This window comes from Orbicella franksi, chromosome 11, assembly GCF_964199315.1.
Source record: "Orbicella franksi chromosome 11, jaOrbFran1.1, whole genome shotgun sequence".
Lineage (NCBI taxonomy): Eukaryota > Metazoa > Cnidaria > Anthozoa > Scleractinia > Merulinidae > Orbicella > Orbicella franksi.
The window spans coordinates 27613107-27630972 of record NC_138155.1 but is presented as its reverse complement, the minus strand read 5'-3'; the positions used below and the strand labels follow the sequence as shown (position 1 = coordinate 27630972).

At 39.8% G+C, this 17866-nt stretch overlaps 2 protein-coding genes across 6 annotated transcripts; one reads left to right on the top strand and one right to left on the bottom strand.

The window, feature by feature from the left end:
* The first annotated feature begins 775 nt into the window (after positions 1 to 775).
* Positions 776 to 7596, top strand: LOC145502618 (protein brambleberry-like). 4 transcript variants are annotated; one of them, XM_081481949.1, is made up of 10 exons: positions 776 to 891; positions 1507 to 1750; positions 2539 to 2667; positions 3298 to 3483; positions 4070 to 4304; positions 4696 to 4812; positions 4970 to 5079; positions 5186 to 5462; positions 6009 to 6182; positions 6770 to 7596. In XM_081481949.1, exons 1-10 carry the CDS (start codon positions 881 to 883, stop codon positions 7021 to 7023), a joined length of 1737 nt encoding a protein of 578 aa, XP_081338075.1. In that variant the 5' UTR covers positions 776 to 880; the 3' UTR covers positions 7024 to 7596. The 4 variants fall into 4 exon arrangements, with proteins under 4 accessions (XP_081338075.1, XP_081338074.1, XP_081338077.1 ...); XM_081481948.1 differs by lacking the exon at positions 776 to 891 and adding an exon at positions 931 to 1039; XM_081481951.1 differs by lacking the exon at positions 776 to 891 and adding an exon at positions 1086 to 1292.
* Positions 7597 to 9435: 1839 nt separating this feature from the next.
* Positions 9436 to 16576, bottom strand: LOC145502623 (uncharacterized). 2 transcript variants are annotated; one of them, XM_081481959.1, is made up of 3 exons: positions 15722 to 16576; positions 11905 to 12177; positions 9436 to 10552 (listed from the first exon to the last, which is right to left on the bottom strand). In XM_081481959.1, exons 2-3 carry the CDS (start codon positions 12157 to 12159, stop codon positions 9599 to 9601), a joined length of 1209 nt encoding a protein of 402 aa, XP_081338085.1. In that variant the 5' UTR covers positions 12160 to 12177; positions 15722 to 16576; the 3' UTR covers positions 9436 to 9598. The 2 variants fall into 2 exon arrangements, with proteins under 2 accessions (XP_081338085.1, XP_081338086.1); XM_081481960.1 differs by having other exon boundaries at positions 11905 to 16576.
* Positions 16577 to 17866: the final 1290 nt, after the last annotated feature.

Genomic DNA, 17866 nt, shown 5'->3' with positions numbered 1-17866 from the left:
CCTACGTGAAATTGGCGAAAACAGACCAAAACCCATTCCTTTGCGTTTGCAACCTTTCCAGCCGAGGACACAAAACAAAGTGGAACACGTTATAAAATCCCAAGAGAAGCCCAATTGCAGGAGAGTTTTTATTATTGTAAATTCACATTTTGGGAAAATAAATTACCGACGCTCATTATCGCGACTACTTGTATAGGTAATCATACGGTTTCGAGTTCAATTTGGAATTAATTTGCACGAGTGAGTTTTTCAAAAAGCTGAAATTGCACGAGCCACTTCGGCGAGTGTAATTTCAGCATTTTGAAAAACTCACAAGTGCAAATTAACTCCAAATTGAACGAGAAAAACCGTATGATTACTTATTAATAATATAAACATGAAAAAATTCGCGCGGAGGAAGTGCCGGAAGATCTTTCTTGAAGCCATTTTTTCTCATTTGAGAAAACTTTTTTCAAAGTTTCAGCACAAAATTTTCGTCATCATTTTACGTGATGTCATTTTCTTAGAAAAGTTCCTATTGTCTTTCAGTCAATCATAATCCAGAATTACGATGTGTAGTTTGCACTGGTGGTACACTTTTTGCACTGGTGGTACACTTTTTGCACTGATGTTACACTTTTTGCACTGGTGTTACACTTGAACTGCACTGCTCTTAGCCAATCAGAATCGAGTAATTTTTTCATGTGTACTATTAGCACGGAAAAACGCGCGAAAATTGAAATTGGCGAACGTCAACAATGGATAATTTGATAATTAGCGCATGCTATGGAATTTTCATGTGCGTGCATTTGTGCGTGGAAGGACTGAAATGTGCAAATATGAAGAAGCCGAACGTGTGTTCTAGAAGTTGCAGAGGTTGAATTAGAAGCAACTGAAGCAGATGATACTCGGGTAAGAACAATTTGTGTTCCCTTTGGTAAGAGCTATAACATACGGGAAAGTATTCTACTCACGAATTCCTAGGTTTTTCATGCAGGCTGCAAATTACAAACGATTTGGTTCCAAACCATTTTTGGCGTCAGAGCATGAGGACATCTGGGCAAAACGAAAGAATGGTTGGGCAATTTTACCGGCCTCGCCCTAGAAAGCAAACTGTAGTTAAACCTCTGCTTCAGAACTGCGTCTGAAACAATACCGAAACCTTTTTAGTGTAGAGAGCTTAAGCAACGACGACGGCGACCCCGAGGACAACGCCTAGAAAAAAATGAATTTATATTTTACCTTCGAATTTCGCAATTGTCTAGATCTGTTCAGTGCGCCTATTGGCCTCGGAACTTGCTCAAGCTAAACAAGTATTGCCAGCCGACGTTCGCGTTCTCTGAAATACGCAGAACTTGGCCATTTGACGTTGTTGATGTGCAGAGGACTGCAAATTTATAACGCTCGTGTACAGCCATTGTTCTACTCATTAAATCTTTTGTTTGGTAGCGTTCTCGTTGCCGTAGCCGTCGTGGTTTGCTGAAGCTCTCTAATATCGATGACTAACCTTCGTGTTCATATTTTCAGAGTTTATACAATGTCTATACAGCGAACTTTAATCGTTTGCACACTCGTGTGCATTTTGGTTGTACACGTGAATGCCTGGTGGCCGTTTTCCAGTTCGTCTTCCCAAGAGGCTAATACAGAACAAGGTAGTCATTTAAAGGATAGTTCAGTGCCGTTTGAAATGACCACAGCTGAGGAGAAATTTCTGGCCCAAGCAAGGAAATACATGGGGGACCTCACCCCGCTGGACTCGTGTCATCAGATTGTAAGTACTGAAGTATTTCATTAAAACTAAGGCCCCCTCCACACTACACCGGAGGAATTTGAAAACGGAAGTTTCACTAGATCCGAAAACGCATCAATTGCTTTCCGTCCACACTACTTCGGAGAAATTTGAAAACGCAACAATCACCGGTCGTTTTGGATTTGTGTTGAGGTAAAACTCTAGCAGGGGAAAATAATGATCATCGTTCTCGAAAAGCTTCGTTCACACAATGTTCTCTATCCACACTAAAACGCAAAGCCGGCGTTTTCCAATTCCTCCGGTTTGATAAGTGTTTTCGAAAACCTCCGTTTTCGTGACGGATAAGTGACCTCATTCGTGTAGACGGTAGGCCTAACGGGAGAGATAAATCTCCGTTTTCAAATTCCTCAGGTGTAGTCTGGTCGGGGCTTGAACTGGGAGTTAAACGAGTGTCACAAATTAACAAAACCAGCGTAAAATAGGTTCGAAATGAGAAGAAAATCCACGTTGCCACGTTGCGAAATCCAAATTCAAATTAATCAAGACAAGTTTGGAATAGGGCATGTCAGTAACTTGATGAAGTCATATCCTTATCTATAGACACCATTCTTCCGCCCACTCCATCCTGCCTCCCCCAAAGGAAAAAACTTGCTTAATGCGTCTGCCAAGTGGTGTAACTAGAGTTACAGTCGTATAAAGTGACCGTAGGTATTCCCACCGATCGAGCATGGAATGCCAGCCCATTACAATTTCTTCCCTACTACTTATTCTGTTGTCAAGTTTTGTAAATGATGTTTATTATTCCTTAGGTCATCAACCGAATCAAGAAATCCTGTGGCGATATCAATGAAGTTGAACTAGCTAAGCTGGGCGTGGCACTCTTAAACTGTCAATCAAAATCCGAGGGAAGGAAAACATACGAGTGCACGGATGAGATGGTAAGTTTATTCAATGACAAAAGGCCCTTTGCACGATCCTGTCACATGGCACAAAATCACACATGCTGGGACGCAAGTTGCAGAGTGGGACTTCCAAAAAAAGGCAGGTCAAGGTGGACTGGTACGAGTTGCTTTGTTTTGGAAGTTCCACTTTGCAAGTTGCGTCCCAGAATGTGTGATTTTGTACCATGTGACCGGATCGTGCAAAGGGCCTATTATTGTCTTTGTTGTGTCCAATTTTGATTTAGTCCTTCATTCCGGCAATCATTTGGCAAGCAACGGATCAGTTCCTGTTTTAATAAATCAAATTACCAGTTATCAAGTGTATCTGTGAGTCGGACAGTCGGCGTTCAGGTGGTAAGACACTCAGCCAGTCAGTCAGCCGGCCAGCAAGCGAGACAGACAGTCAGTCAGTCAGTCAGTCAGTCAGTCACTGTAAGTAAGTCAGTTTGTCAGCCAGTCAGTCAGCCAGTCAGTCAGTCAGTCAGTCAGTCAGTCCATCAGACAGGCAGACGATCAGTCTGTCAGTCAGGCAGTGAATTATTGATTACAAATCGTGGAGGTGTTCATAGGCATACCCCTAAAACATAATCCTTTGCTGATAAATAGTTTTGATCTTAATTTTTTAAGGAATTAAGACAATGCACAGCTGAAATGGACGCCAACACGTGGAACAGTTATCACATCATTAGTAACAGGGCGCGATCCATCTGCTACGCCACAAGACAACAACAGTTCAGAATGAAGACAGAATTCACGGTCAATCAACTGGCTAACCAAGCGGAAAACCAGATGAATCTAATGAACAACTTACAGGTCAGGCAACCCTTTATTTGGAGTTTAGATCATGTCAAATACTGGGGGCGGATCAAAGCGCGAAACGAGAGCTATTGTCGCGTGTTCAGATTGGTCGATCTTTCACATCGTTCTCTGACCAATCGGAGTAAACATGCTGTTTTTCTCAACCTATCAGTGTAGAGGTACGTGCAATTTCCCGCGCTTAATTGGCACCGCTTACACACTTTCCCGCCCTTGGCACCGGCTGTATGCATTTGTGTCAAGTTATTGGTTCATAACATTTTTTGCGTTTTTAGTGATTGGCTAGGTGCGACATTACGTTTTGGTTTCAAATTTTAAAGGGGCTACGTCAAGGTTTTCGAGCTTGACAAGTTTAGCCTTAAGTTCTCAAGTTCGTCATTTTGTAATGCCTATCGATGTTCTCCATCCTTAACCATCCTTGTTCCTTTATGGTTTATTATTATCTCTATGGTGTTTTTCTATCTTAGTAAACTATTATTTTCAGGTTTCCTTCAATTTAACGTAATTTTGTACGTTGCCAATATAATTACCGTGAATTGGGAAACCGCTGTAGCAGCAACCTTGGTTTACTCTTTTAACACAGGAGAGTCAAAGGCGGATGACAGAAGTGGCAGAGGATACCGTGATTAAAGTAGCCGCTGGACAGGAACGCCTCAACTGGCAGCAGCAGCAACTGCACTCCAACTATGAAGATGTCCAGCGGTCTATCTCATTCTCTCTCAAAGGAAATGTGAAAGCGTTACATCACGAGAAGGTGTTGATAGATAGCGGTCGACGACAGCTCAAGGAGATGGCGAAAACGGTCAAGGAAAAGCTAGGTTGGTGATAAAATTCTGCTTGGTGTGTTTCAACAATCTCAATTTCTTAAAAACAATATCCTGCCACATGTTTGAAAAGTTTAAAGGAATTTAGGCCACCCTTACAAGAAAACGCGAACCTCGCATTTTTAAGTTTGTCCAGATTGCAGTCAGTTACCATACTTGCCTTCGTGTGTCAGCCTCACTTCCTAATGGGTTCTGCCATTTTTCAAATGCTGTTCTACAAAATCAAACCAGTATTGTCAATGAACCTTTTTGAAATCATACGGCTGAAAGAGAAGACGGTGTCAGTTTGACATTGCAAGAATTGAGAAATGGCCCGTGAATGGGTAATAGCTATTAAAACCAAGAGTTCTTTCAAAAACTGACTTTGCAATTTGATATCTCACAGAAAACGCAACAATAGAAATTCAGAAGCAGGATGTGGACCGTAAAAAGAGCCACAGAAGAATATTAGAAGACTTAAACAACATTCGCAACAAGGCGGAAGAAGTATGGAATAAAATTGGTGAGCAGTCGTTACATGAAAACAAAATTACTGGTTTTGCAGAAAGTAGTAGTAACGGAACCAATCATAACACTTGCCAAAAGGATAATAAACCAATCAAAATTGTTCTAGATTAATATAAGAAGTATGTATATAAGTTTTTTGTTTTTCCCAATAGACCACAGTACTCTGCAGATGATGTCATTCCACAGTGAGACCACGCAACACTACAACGAAACTATGGAAAATCTAAAGATCATTAACGACACCATCACATATCTACTTCAGGTATCTTGAAATAATGTGGCGACGGCGTACGGTGTTTTGTTGTAATATGTTATTGAGGTTACGTAAGGCAAAATTCTTGAAATCGAAAACTTCCTCTTCTTCCTAGGTAACCAATCAGATGCAAGAAAAGATCGATGACAGACTAAGTTGGTTGACGCAGTACCTGGGAGGAACTGAGGACAAACTAGCGCTGGTCGCCACGTGTTTGTTGCATGCCGGATACTTCCTCTCAGCGACCCTGTGTATTTTGTTCCTCAATGCTCCTCTATTCACGCGGCTTGTTCTGTTGGTCATGGTGCCGATTAACGCTTGGACCGAAATACATTTCAACTCCAGTTTATCTTACAGCTCACTGTCGTGTCTACTCACTTTGGCTTTACTTGGTAAGTTACTAAAAATCGCAATGTCTTTTTCCTCATCTGAATTCGCTGCTTTTACCTCGTCCTCATTTCCTCGCAAATGTGTATCAAGTGTCGAGAGTAAATAAACCGATGTTGTTGTTGTTGACAATAGGCCACTTCCGAGTTGCTTTTGCCTCTATGTCAAAACGAGTCTTCGTGCGAAACCATTTATGTGAAATTGTGTTCCCACAACAGATTTATTTTCAAACAAATCAGACTCATTTTCATATAAAACGTTTTGAAACAGAGGCACAAGGTAACTCGAAAATGGCCTTGGTTCTTCCTAGGTTGGACCGCGGTGCGCTTGGAGTTGCGGACCTGTTGCACGCAAACCCCGCGTTTCCTTTTTCTCGCCTATTTTCCAATGAAATGCAACGGGCGGAATCTGGTGATGAGGCAGATTAATTGAATCAAAGATTGTACAGCCAATCAAAAGAAAAATTTTTTTCTTACCCGTCCAGATTCGTGGTGTGGCTCATACAAAAAAATTAGTTGGAAGCTAACACCGTTTACTATGTTTTCTTTCAGGAAACTGGCTGTACTTTTACCTAAGAACAAAATATTTTCGCTCCCACGGGAATCTTCCCTGTGCCCCTCCTTCATCGCCTCTTGCACTGAATTCACAGCCTCTTGGCAGCAATGTAATACATTGTTATCAACATAAAACCTCCAGTGACGCGGAAGATGAGTTAAATTTAACAAGTATGTATTTTTTTTATCGAATTTTGAATCAGTCAATCAAAAATGTAACCATTGTATATAGACTACTGCCCGGCCACATGTGACTTACTAATTGGGAGCACCTAACCATCTATTTAAAAAATATGAATCATTTTTATCCTACACACTCGCTTTCTCCATCGAAAGCTGCCGGGTATTTTTTTTTTAAAGAATGAATAAATTAATCTCAGTGGTGTTTGAAGGATTTCCGACTCCTGCCCGATCGTGAACAACCGACGGGCACTCCAAAAGCCTTGATGATTCAATTTGTTCAGTGCTTAGGACTTGCCATTAAGTTAAAACTGCGGTCTCAATGAATTATCAAAGACGACTTTGTCAACAAGTAATCCTTGACCAACCCAAACTATCATGGGTAACCAACGATCAGGCGCTCTTGTTCTCGGGGAAGAAAGCGCAGACTGGTCTATCATCCCGACTCCCGATTCACGCATAACACGCACCCACTCATCCACGCACGCACGTTTGTACCCACCCACGCATGCTTTCATTTTCTATTGCTCATGTGGAACAATTCTAAATTTCTTTTTTAATTTGTTTTCCGATAACAGACAGTATTGAGAATCTGGACAATTCAGTCGTACCTTCAACACCTCAAGGCCATGTTGGAAACACCAAACGCCAGCTGAACCTATCCCTTCCAGAAGCAGCCTCGACCCCAAGTAGAAAAGTGACCACTCCACGTAGGCGCTGTGGTGCTCAAACAAAAACAGGTTCAGCTTGTAAGAGAGTGATCGCTAATGGAAGCTTAAGATGCAACTCACATTCCCGGATAGAAGCTAGTTACATCCCGGATGAGTGTTAGAAACAGGAACGGATAGAAACACTGTTAGACATGATTTAGAGGAATAAGTTTGTACAATGCAGATCAAAGTGATATATTTTTATTCGTAAAGGATGCAAAATTATTTATGTAAGACAGGTGTGAAGCATACATGAACAGATGAAGTGTATTCATTCAGTCACGCGATTCAGGTCACAGGAGTCGAGTCACGCAAGTGATTTCAACAGAAAATTGCATAACGCTATCGTAATCTAACGGGAAATATCGAAATGGCACTCTAATGAACCAATGGGAGAGAACCAGTGCTTGAAAAACGCGCAGAAAGGGAGTATCTCCTTGGCAGCTTCAAAACCCAGGCAATGCTTACAAAACAAGGATTCAATTTCGAGCTGGAATGAACACAACCTTCATCGCAGACCTATGACTTCGGTGACAGCTACTGAAATAACTTGCATCTTGGAGTTGGATCGCGTAACTGGAAAACACCGCACTTTTTTAAAGCGTTTATTTATTGGAGATTTCGTAATATATATCTTAAGTTGGAGCAAAGTTTAAGGTTTATTTCAATAAAATACCGCATATACAAATGTCTGATATGATCTCCACATGCTCGCTTGGAGATAGGGTGGTTATATGGTCGATCAAAAGACATAACATCCATGGCGGGAACGTTATCCAGGGACCAACAGTGGTATACAATAAGGGCCCTATAAAAGTGCTTTAATTGAAAAAATGAGAACCTATTGAAACGAATAGTTGCTCGTCGCACGACAAGGAGGTTCGGGTACGGACTAGTATTTGCTGGAGTGGGAAGCGAATGTTTAGCTCGGTTAGGAGCAAGAATAAAAACTTTATTTTAACAACAAATTTAAGGCTAATATCTCGTTCACAAATGATTAGCAAATGAACAGTGGCCTGTTCTGTACTAGAAACCCATTTTTATACAAAACTTGTAACTCCCCTTATGTTACTTTTCCATACTTGGAGATAATTCAAAGCGTGACTCATGCTGTTCTCCTTCGGAGCCGGTACTTGGGTGTAACGCAACGCTACTCCAAATAACGGTCCAGAAGGGACTATTGAACTGCAATTCCTTGCTGAGAACAAGTCAAATTTATTACATTACTTTAAAATAGCCAAAAGCAGTTCATACTGAACCCAGCATGACTTGAGCTCACAGCTTACACAACATTGACACTATAAAAAATTTTCGCACGTTTCTAGGAACATTAAGTTATACAAAGACTAAGAGTGCTAGGTCACGTAATTTTTACAAGTGCTCTGAAATCAAATTGAACTTTACAGTAAATGACATAAATTATTGAAAAGAACGCAAACATTACGCGAAAATACAGCGCCTCAGTTGGGGGCATACCACATACGCTCTAAAACAATTCTGGAAATTTTAATTTCTGAAATCAGCCATTATATTTATGACACCTGCCAAAAAATTGACTCCAATTGACCCTGACATTTTGTTTGGGGGTGGGGGGGGGGGGGGGGGACGTTTCGGAGTATGCAATTCAAAAAATAGCTGCTATTTCATTATTATGCATCCTCGTTGTGCCAAGGGACGCGTGAGGCCTCTACTGCGATGTAGTCCTGTTAAAATTACGTGACCTAGCCTCTTACCGAGGACCCTCCTGAAAACCACCTTATGGTGATTTGAGGTCTCTTCCTCTTAAAATATTATGTATTATAAACATACAAACGGCATTTTTTTTTCGGCCTGCTGGCATGAGAGATTTCCAAACGAGCGAATGAGCTTAATTTCGATTCGCTTTGTTTAACAAATAAAGAAATCTAAACAATTATTATACTGTCATAAAACAACTGAGATTTAAGAACGAGAGACAGTTTTTTTCTTATTATGAATGGTTTAGGCTTCTTAATTAAACACGCTTTACTGTGAAACATAGTTAAGCCTATGTGAGCGCTTGCAGAATTCAAAATGTATCATAATTCGTGATATAAATACTTATTTTCGATTACAATTCCACAACGGCAGAAAATGTTTGTTACTTTTTGGTAATTTGTACTATTGGTGAATTCTTTTTTTTTTCAGTACTGTACATGCAGATTAGCAGACGGATTGTTTGTAACCTCGCTGTTACAAGAGCAGCAGAAATTGAAAAATGACTAGTCTAAACAGCGAAGGAACGAGAACGGAACGGAGCCGAGACAGAACTATACTTTCGACACGCTTCGTATCATGCCCGAGGAGCTTCAGATTCTAATTAACCAATCACGAAATTTCCCGAGCATGTCACGTACGACAACGTCATATTCCGAGCAGAAAACGGATTTGATTCCACCTGGCTTGATATGGAGTAGATTTCTTAAGCTAATCTGTTTCTTGACCTATTTCAGATCATGTGATGATAGACAGTCTTTAGCATGATTCCTTAAAATTTAACAAACCCTATTTAGGGGCCGGGGGCTGGGGGGGGGGGGGGGCGGGGGGCGGCGAATGTATTGTTTTTAGACAAGAATAGGAACACTGATTCTTCAGAGAGGGTCGCATGATCTAAAATGGGTAAACGAAGCCAAACAGTGCTACTGGAATTAGAATGAAGTTGTCCTTTTGAGTAAGACATTAAGGATCTATATCAGTAACGCGAGAAAATTCACTACCTGCAACTTTGATTAGTTCTCGTTGAAGTTTAAAAGCATCCTCGCAATTTCTCGCGAAGACAACAACGCAAGCCTTGCGTTGGATGTCTACAGAAAGTTCGCCATGTGCCAATAGAATCACCCTTCCCTTCGCCTGAAGATTAAGATGGTCTATAGCTTCCAGTAAATGCTTTATGTTAGTAGGAAGAATTTCCATGACGTATGAAACGGGGTAATTCAAAGCAGCCATGTGCGGGGCTATTAGCAGAAGATTCGTTGAGGATGCAATTTTAAGATTTACGTCGATAACGAAGCTGCCTTTGTCGTTGACTAAGACTTCTACGCCAGTGAAACCGAAGTAGCCATTTTGGTGAAGGTATTGCGTGACGGGTAGTACAACGTCACACAGTAGTGCTTTCAGCTCCTCCTGTTCATTCCAATCAACGTCAGGGGTCGGGATAAATCCCGCGGGTCGCTTAGCGAACGGCATGTTCGTTTTGCATTTCACACCCAGCCAATGAAAGTGTCCGTTTTGAAAGAGATATAGCTGAGTTATAAGACATTTCGAAATATTTTCTATGACTTCCGTCACTACAAGTTCTGCTTCGCAGTGATTGCTAAGCTCTTCGAAGGCTTGTTTAGCTTCTTCTTCTGTCCTTACAAGAAATGTTCCTCTTTTTCCATGGCCTTGTGCTGCCTTTATCATACAAGGGAGTGTATAATTATCACGTGACATGTACCGAGGGCATGGCGCTCCCATCTCCGGGATTCTGGTCTTGGAGCTAAGCTTGTAGTGAATGTCGGGATTGACGGCGTGCTTTTTGGCGGGAAAACTTTGAAAAGGAAAGTTCACAATCAAAGGTTTCTCTCCGGTGTCTTCCTTGTCGAAAATACGTATGTCGGGTTTAGGAAAGAACGGAAGCCACTTTAACCAATGCTAAACAATGCAAACAGAAAAGAAACATAAAAGTTAGATTGACAACAAAATCTATCTGGACGATGTTTCATGAAACCTCAACATAATTTGCACGTGATCAAATCGTGCGTTGGAAAAGCGCGCGAAATTTCGGGACGAGGTGAGCAAGTGCAACTAGGATTCACAATTCATATAGCTTGAGTTTTGCTAGTTCGTTTTGTAGCTTTTTCTCTTGTCATTCAATTCTAAATGGCATATTTTCGAGTATCATGAGTGATATTTGTGGAGAGGATACAAAGAACATTACCATGAAAACAAGGATGGCCCATTAAATGGTAAGTTTACAAATTCAGTTGGTTGAGCGTGCTTTGTGTTCGCCGCCATTTTCTCGCGCAAATAAAGTAAGAAATATTTTCAAATGAGATCATTTGCACATAACTAACAGCGAATTATTGGTCAAAGTAACTGATAGTTGATCACAAAATCAAGCAAAAAGCTTCATCCATGCTGTTTCACTAATGTAAACACAGTGTATTAAATTTGAATTTTGCGTACTTTGTCAGCTAAGGTTTGCGGGAAACAAGACAGTTCCCCCAAACAAGAAATTTCTCAGCAAATTGAGTGCTGCTATAGCAGGAAAACATTGAATAGACCATTTTACAGTTGTCTGCTATGTGACCTGGCCTTTGTATGGCAGCAAGGCCAGAGTTGACCTTGTTTTGATACAGATCTCACTGCTTTTGTTGTGTAAAACAAGTTGATCTGATGCTAACTAGGTGCATTTACATGACAAAAGCAGTGAGGTCTGTATCAAAACAAGGTCAACTCTAGCCTCGCTGCCATACAAAGGCCAGGTCACTGAGCAGACAACTGTAAAATGGTCTATTGCTCTGTTAGAAAATGAAGAGAGCTCTCAAGAAGTAGTCAGGTCAAAAGAAAACTTGACAGTCTCAAATAATCAGGCTATATATGCACAGGTAACCAAAAGCCGGGCCACCCTTGCGAGGGGATTGTAAAAAGGGTGAAGTTTCCTAAGGCAAGGGAAATCTTATGCATTCCCTTTGTCCTCTAGTTCCTGGGGGGGGAGGACTTCCTATAATGGTCTATACGGGGAGGCTCAATCTGAAAGGGGTGCCTTTTTCAGGCTTCAGATATACTAAAGGGTATGCATTTTACCAGCTGAGGTATATATAAAACAATAGTCTCCATTTGGCGTGAAAATATGCTCGGATATTTGCCCTGCGGACATCATCTGTTCCCAGAAGTGAACAGTTTTCCGAGTTTCTTTTGCTCTAGTTTCCAAGGCCTTGGTGCCAAGAGACAAGATATCTAAGTTCACCTATTTACACAACTTTTTACAGGGGTACTCTCACCTCTCTTATTAGTGGGTTTATGTCTCGTGTTACTAGGATGGGAAATTTACTTCCAGCCACTGGACAAGACTTCATTGCCTTCAGGTGTTTGCTATCTTCTGTGAAGCTGGGTAAGTAGTCATAGACCACATACTTCTTATCATTGATAAATGCTGCCTTGCGGTTGAATGTCGAAGGTCTTTCAGTAAAGATGTATGCTTGGGGTATGTCTTGAGCCAGTAACCAGGAGAGAGTAACTACATTGTTGTTTGTCATTCCTATTACTGAAGGAACCTTAAAACCAGAAAAAAAAAGATCAACATAATTATAACCTATACATACCTACAGTATCAATTCAATGAATCACCAAGATTTTAGTGTAAACAGTCTAAAATCCACCTTCCCCTCACACTTGGTACAAACAAGACAACAACACTTCAGTTTATACAACAAACTATGACAAGCTAAATTTACTGTGAGCTTAACATTAAGAGCTCTGGATAACAACCCAGTTGTTACTTTATGGGGCAACTAGCCAGGGATCCACTGAGCTGTAGAGTTCTACAGTTTCAACTGTTCACTGGCACCCCAATATGCTGTTAAATTTCATTCTTATAACACTGACAGCAATTTAAAATATATACTAGAAAAGCATACAATTTAATTCAACAATTTAACTCTTACCACTTTCATTTTAGTTAGTGTTGTCTTTTTTTATTTGTCCATTCATTCACACAAATAGACGCACAACTGCTACAAAAGATTGTATATAATGGCTTGATGTTCAGATAGTCTGTTTCAATGCTTTGCATCCCCTCCACTATGGCTACTTGCTCCAAATATCTACAACCAGTATCTCTTAATTCTCATTTAAAGAATAACTTGATGTTTTGATTTTTTAGACCATGGTATAACCTTGTGATACTGTGTTTGTATGCAAACACACTTGAGAACTTTGATCACTTGAAGTGCCTCACGAGTAACTCTCGAGGTTTTGCCAGATACACGCGCGTTTTCCTTCTCTGATTGGTACAATTTCTCATATTTCTTGTTGTAGAAGTTAGAGCTGAGTGTTACATTTTGAATATACTTAGTTTTAGACTCATTAAATTGTATTTAGTTAATAATTAATGATTTTAACACTTTGCAAATAAATGTAACTGAAGTAGTCCAATTCAAAACAACAGGAATGTCTCTGGAATAATATGATGTCTGAATGCTTAAAAGCATAATCAAAAAACAATGAGGTTTCATAAAAAATATATATACATAACAGAAAAAATTACAGTAATATGAATGGATATATGTATATATCTCTAACTGCTGTTGACAAAACTACATTTCCTGTTGCTATAACTGCATTTTTAGTACATTTTGTTACAGCATGAATGCTTAGAGAAAATTTCACTAATAAAAACAATGGTTTGTGAAAATAATCCCAACGAGGGCTAAAATTTGTTGCAAAGAGGTTACTAGCAAAGAAAATTGGGCAGTTAAAACAAATAAATCCAAAAGCTCTTCAATTCCATAGTTCACATCAATACAGAGACCTATTTGAAGGTTTTGGGAACATCATTGAATGGGAAAGGGAAGTTCTGATTTATACTTTTAATTTATCATTAATCTGACTACCTCATTCATGAGACCCTGAAAACCAGGATGCTACTAGTACATCACTTTTCTGAATTTTAAAATGTCTCTCTATGTCTTTCTTGTTCTAATTTTATCAACAATTATGTCAGAAAATGAAAGAATATATTGTTTCTTGCAATTTCATCTGATATTAACTGTGGCTTCCTTTGGCACCATAGCAAGGCTTGGAAAAGTGCTGTCCAGTCGTCCGGGACAAGTAGATTTTCCTTTTGGGCAAGTAATTTTTCATTCACTTGCCTGATGGGCAATGGATTGGCAAGTTCTCTACCAGCTAAATTATAAAAAGAGCAAACTAAGACTTGCCCAGGGCAAGCAGAATTTGAGAGCTACTTGTCCCGAGGGCAAGTGGGAATTCAAGTGTTTTTTTTCAATCCCTGTATAAGGCTTCATTATTCAACCAACAACAGCCTTTTGGAACAATAACCTCATAGAATTCAAAGTGTTACTTTGTTTCCAAATTTATCTGTATGGTTAACATGACCACTGAAAATTGTGCATGACAAGCAAACATAAATTGAACAACAATTTTACGTCAAAAAATGGATTAGCTGCATTTCTTGTGCTGTGAACAAGAGTTGATGAGAAGTCAGAAGTAAATAGAGCAAGGAGCACCAGTATCCTAATTTAAACCAACTCTTTGAATACAACCACACCATTTGAAAGGATACATTTTTATGCCCACAATAGTCATAGGTAATTATGAGCTTCAACCCTATTTTGCTGTTGAAAGGAATCCAATCCAAATACTTGACAAAAACCACCATACACATGTGACAGCCCACCAGAATTATTGTTGATTGATAAACGGTATATATATATTTTTCTTACATAACCCAAGATAATAATAAAGGAAAAAAAATTCTAAACCGCATGATTGTTTTGCTAATGTACTTCTGCCTAAGAATTATAAGGATTTTATATTACCTGTTGTCATAATATTTTTGTCCAGTGGCAATGAATTTAACAGTTGAGGAAATGAATTATTATTATCAGGCAGAACTGTTTCTAAAAGGATTGAGTCTTGATCAGTGATAAATACTTTTCAAACCTTCACTTGCACAGTTTTTCCTTCCAAACTTCGTGCAGATTAGTCAGACATTTCTTGGCTATTCTATACCTCTTCCACGTTAAAGTAATTTCTGCTCGGATGAAGAAATTTAAGTCTAGCACCAAAGTCGATTTTGGAAGCGAAAGGACTTCCGGTATGACGTGTGCGGAAGACACGTCCTTTCAGGACTTAAAACGGGCTTGATCCACGCACAAAATACAACTTATAACACAGAGCTGTGGCTTTCAAGATCAGATAAACTGAACTTTAGCAAGCTTTACATGTAATTCAATCTGTACATTTAGCCCCAGTTAGCCGCCATCTTCTACTCTTTGTCACGCAATCGACTTCACCTTCCAGTGTAACGATCGAGGAATAAAAGGTAAACATAATCCTTACTGCAATATTTTTTGAAGAGAATATGCAGACATAAGAAAACTTGTATAACTAATAATAATAATTTAAGCACCGACACCAACCCCATCTTACAACGCATGCAATATTAATGCAGCTCTTCAATCGGAGTTTGCGAAGCAATTTAACAAACGCAAACAATTCGTATACTTTACATAAATAGGCCATGAGCAGTGGCTTTGTTTCGATCATAGACACTATCGAACCTCGTCAAATATCGTCTTATAACATGGAGCGATTTCGACTCCGATGGCGTTCCTATTTGCGTATTAAAAAGTCACTACTAGCTTATCACAGAAATTACTCATTGCAAATTAGCAGTTAGAAAGTGCCTCTCGTTTCTTAGGATCTCGATCGAACGAAAAACACGGTTAAAAATTAAATGCATCCGTAGACTGAACACAAACAAGACCTGGGAAGCTAACACTTGTTACGAACAAGTTGAAATGCAAATGATCTTTTACTGCACTGTTTTAGCCATGAATTCCCAACACTTTTAGCGACGTTTAGCGTCGAATACGTCGAACCAGCGACAAGCCTATAAACACTTATATTGAACTTGTTCACGACATCAAGGGCTCGCTACTCCATTAGGGCCAACACTTTAAATTCCGTGACCAACTCTCGAAATGCAAGCTGGAGGGGTTTTCAACCGCGGACAACTCGACGAATCTGACCTCAGAATTTCCATCTCAATTTAAATATTAAAGAATAATGGATTACCTTGCGATCGAGTTCCTTATGTCTTGTGTAGCTTCCTTTCCGTATTCTTTCCTTCCTTAAAATCACTTATTGAAGAAGCCGATCGCCTCTCATGTTTGTTGTATGTGCGGGGACAATGATCACTGGGTTTGGGTACGTGCTATGACGAAATCACCGTAAACCAAAATACGACCCACCCGCATGCGTGCGTGACTAGGCAAGCTATTTGCATAAACACTTTACAACATTTGAGACGTTCAACCGCACATCTGTAAAATAATGTAATTGCGGTCAAAATTAACTTCAGTTTTTTTGAATTGATGGTGAGAACTAGAGGACAAAGATTCAACCATCGTATTGAACTCGTAAATAATTTTGTGTAAATTTCAATTTCCTCAAATTGTATTCAATTAAAATTCCGTCCCTTCCCACTCTGCACTGCAACGTCGACGCAAAAAAGAGGAAGTAATCAACGGCAAAGGTACACTGCTCCCAGAGGTTTTCTTTTCCATTTTCCCGCTCAAGCGAAAACGCTGTCACATGCCGGTCAAAGCGCGCGTCGATAATATAAATCACAGAGCTTTACAGGTCTCTCGATCTTCGATTTTCAACGATTTCCGGTTAAAATCGATCAATTATTCTCGAATGCTCTCTATTTCGATTATCGATTGGGAACACGGGGCATCCAACAAGAAAAGCCCATATTGGTTGACTGGATATCCTGCGGCGTTCTTCCTCTGTCACACACATCCAAGCCACCGCGCTGCGTGACCTGGAACGGAAAAAAACATACTATGTTCGTTATCAACAGTGCGTTGTGTGACACCTATTGATAGCTGTTTCCCTTCCAACGATTCCGATTTTTGTTTTAATAAGCCGCACCACACATAATAGGTTGTGTGTCCCCCAGAACACAAGACTAATTTTCAGATCTTGTCACGTTATGACGTTTGAAATTTCGCATTACGTAATGGACAATCACACGTGACAATATGAATAATGTGCGAGCTGTCTGCTTTCAATAGAGCTGAAGAAGTAGAGAACGATTTCAACAGCTGAGGCAACTGCGATCGCATTTAACTGATCCCACGGCGAATTCAGGTAAGCAGTTTCTTTTCGACATACGAACCGCAAAGATCGACATCTGGTTATTTCTTTCTACATTCAAATATTGCATGAGCTTGGTTAGACGATGATTATTTTATCGGCAATTATTATTACCATTGTAAGGTAACGGTTTGCTCGTGTCCGTGTGATATGGCGAAGCAGAATGTCTGGCCCTATACCCACTTAGGGTTATGGTCAAAATCAATCAATCAACTAAGGTAACGGTTTGACACTGACTATTTTTTGATGTTTCGTTCCAGACTTTTCGGGTGGTGCTTGAGCCTTCTTCAGTTGAAATTTTAACGTTATTAACGTTAATAACCAAAAATGTATGAAATCCTTCATCGAGCCAAATTTTGCTCGTTAGAGACTAAGAATGGTCAATTGGACCGATCTATGGCGAAAAAGAAAGTTTTGGAGAAAATGTGTGCATTTCTTTAACGTAGAGCTCGGAAATGATACCACTGGGCTACAGGAGGACTCCTTGAATTGGGTAATAAATTTAACGGTACCTATATACACATGAAGAGTCTTTTTGAAATCCCCTATTAAATCTTTCCCAAGAAAAAAAAATTACATTTCCATCAAGATACGTTCTTTTGCAAGTGTTCGCTTATTGGATAAAAGCTAATAAAGAGAGCTTAAATCAAAAAAGACATAATAAGTCGGATATATTTTACGGTCAGCCAGGTTTGTTGTCCTTCCTTAAAAAGTCTTTTCATCCCTAACTTGGTTGAAACAAAAAAAAAAAAGATTGTAAGGAAAAAAACAATGGAGTCCAACACAAATATTAAACAAAGGAGTCCCCCTGCGGGGGCTGCACGCCATGCCCTTCCGAACTTTCCGTCGTGTTTTATCGCAGTGTAATACGTACTCGGCTTAGGCTTTTTTATTGAAGAAATAGAAAACATGTACCGTGTTTCTATCGAGTTATAGAAATACGAGTACGGCTCGATTTCCCAGAGCATTTCTCGCTCTCCCAAACTTTCACGAGTGTTTCTATAACTCGATAGAAACACGGAGAACATGTTTTCTGTTTCTTTTAGAAAATACCGCGAC

What these genes read in the sequence shown, in the direction of transcription:
- LOC145502618 (XM_081481948.1), top strand. An exon ending in TGGACTCGTGTCATCAGATT is followed by an intron (nt 1,751 to 2,538) that starts GTAAGTACTGAA and finishes ATTATTCCTTAG; the next exon opens with GTCATCAACCGAATCAAGAA. An exon ending in ACTCACTTTGGCTTTACTTG is followed by an intron (nt 5,463 to 6,008) that starts GTAAGTTACTAA and finishes GTTTTCTTTCAG; the next exon opens with GAAACTGGCTGTACTTTTAC.
- LOC145502623 (XM_081481960.1), bottom strand. Translation starts at nt 12,159, where the DNA reads ATGACAAACAACAATGTAGTTACTCTCTCCTGGTTACTGGCTCAAGAC. An exon ending in TAAACCCACTAATAAGAGAG is followed by an intron (nt 10,553 to 11,904) that starts GTGAGAGTACCC and finishes TGCATTGTTTAG; the next exon opens with CATTGGTTAAAGTGGCTTCC.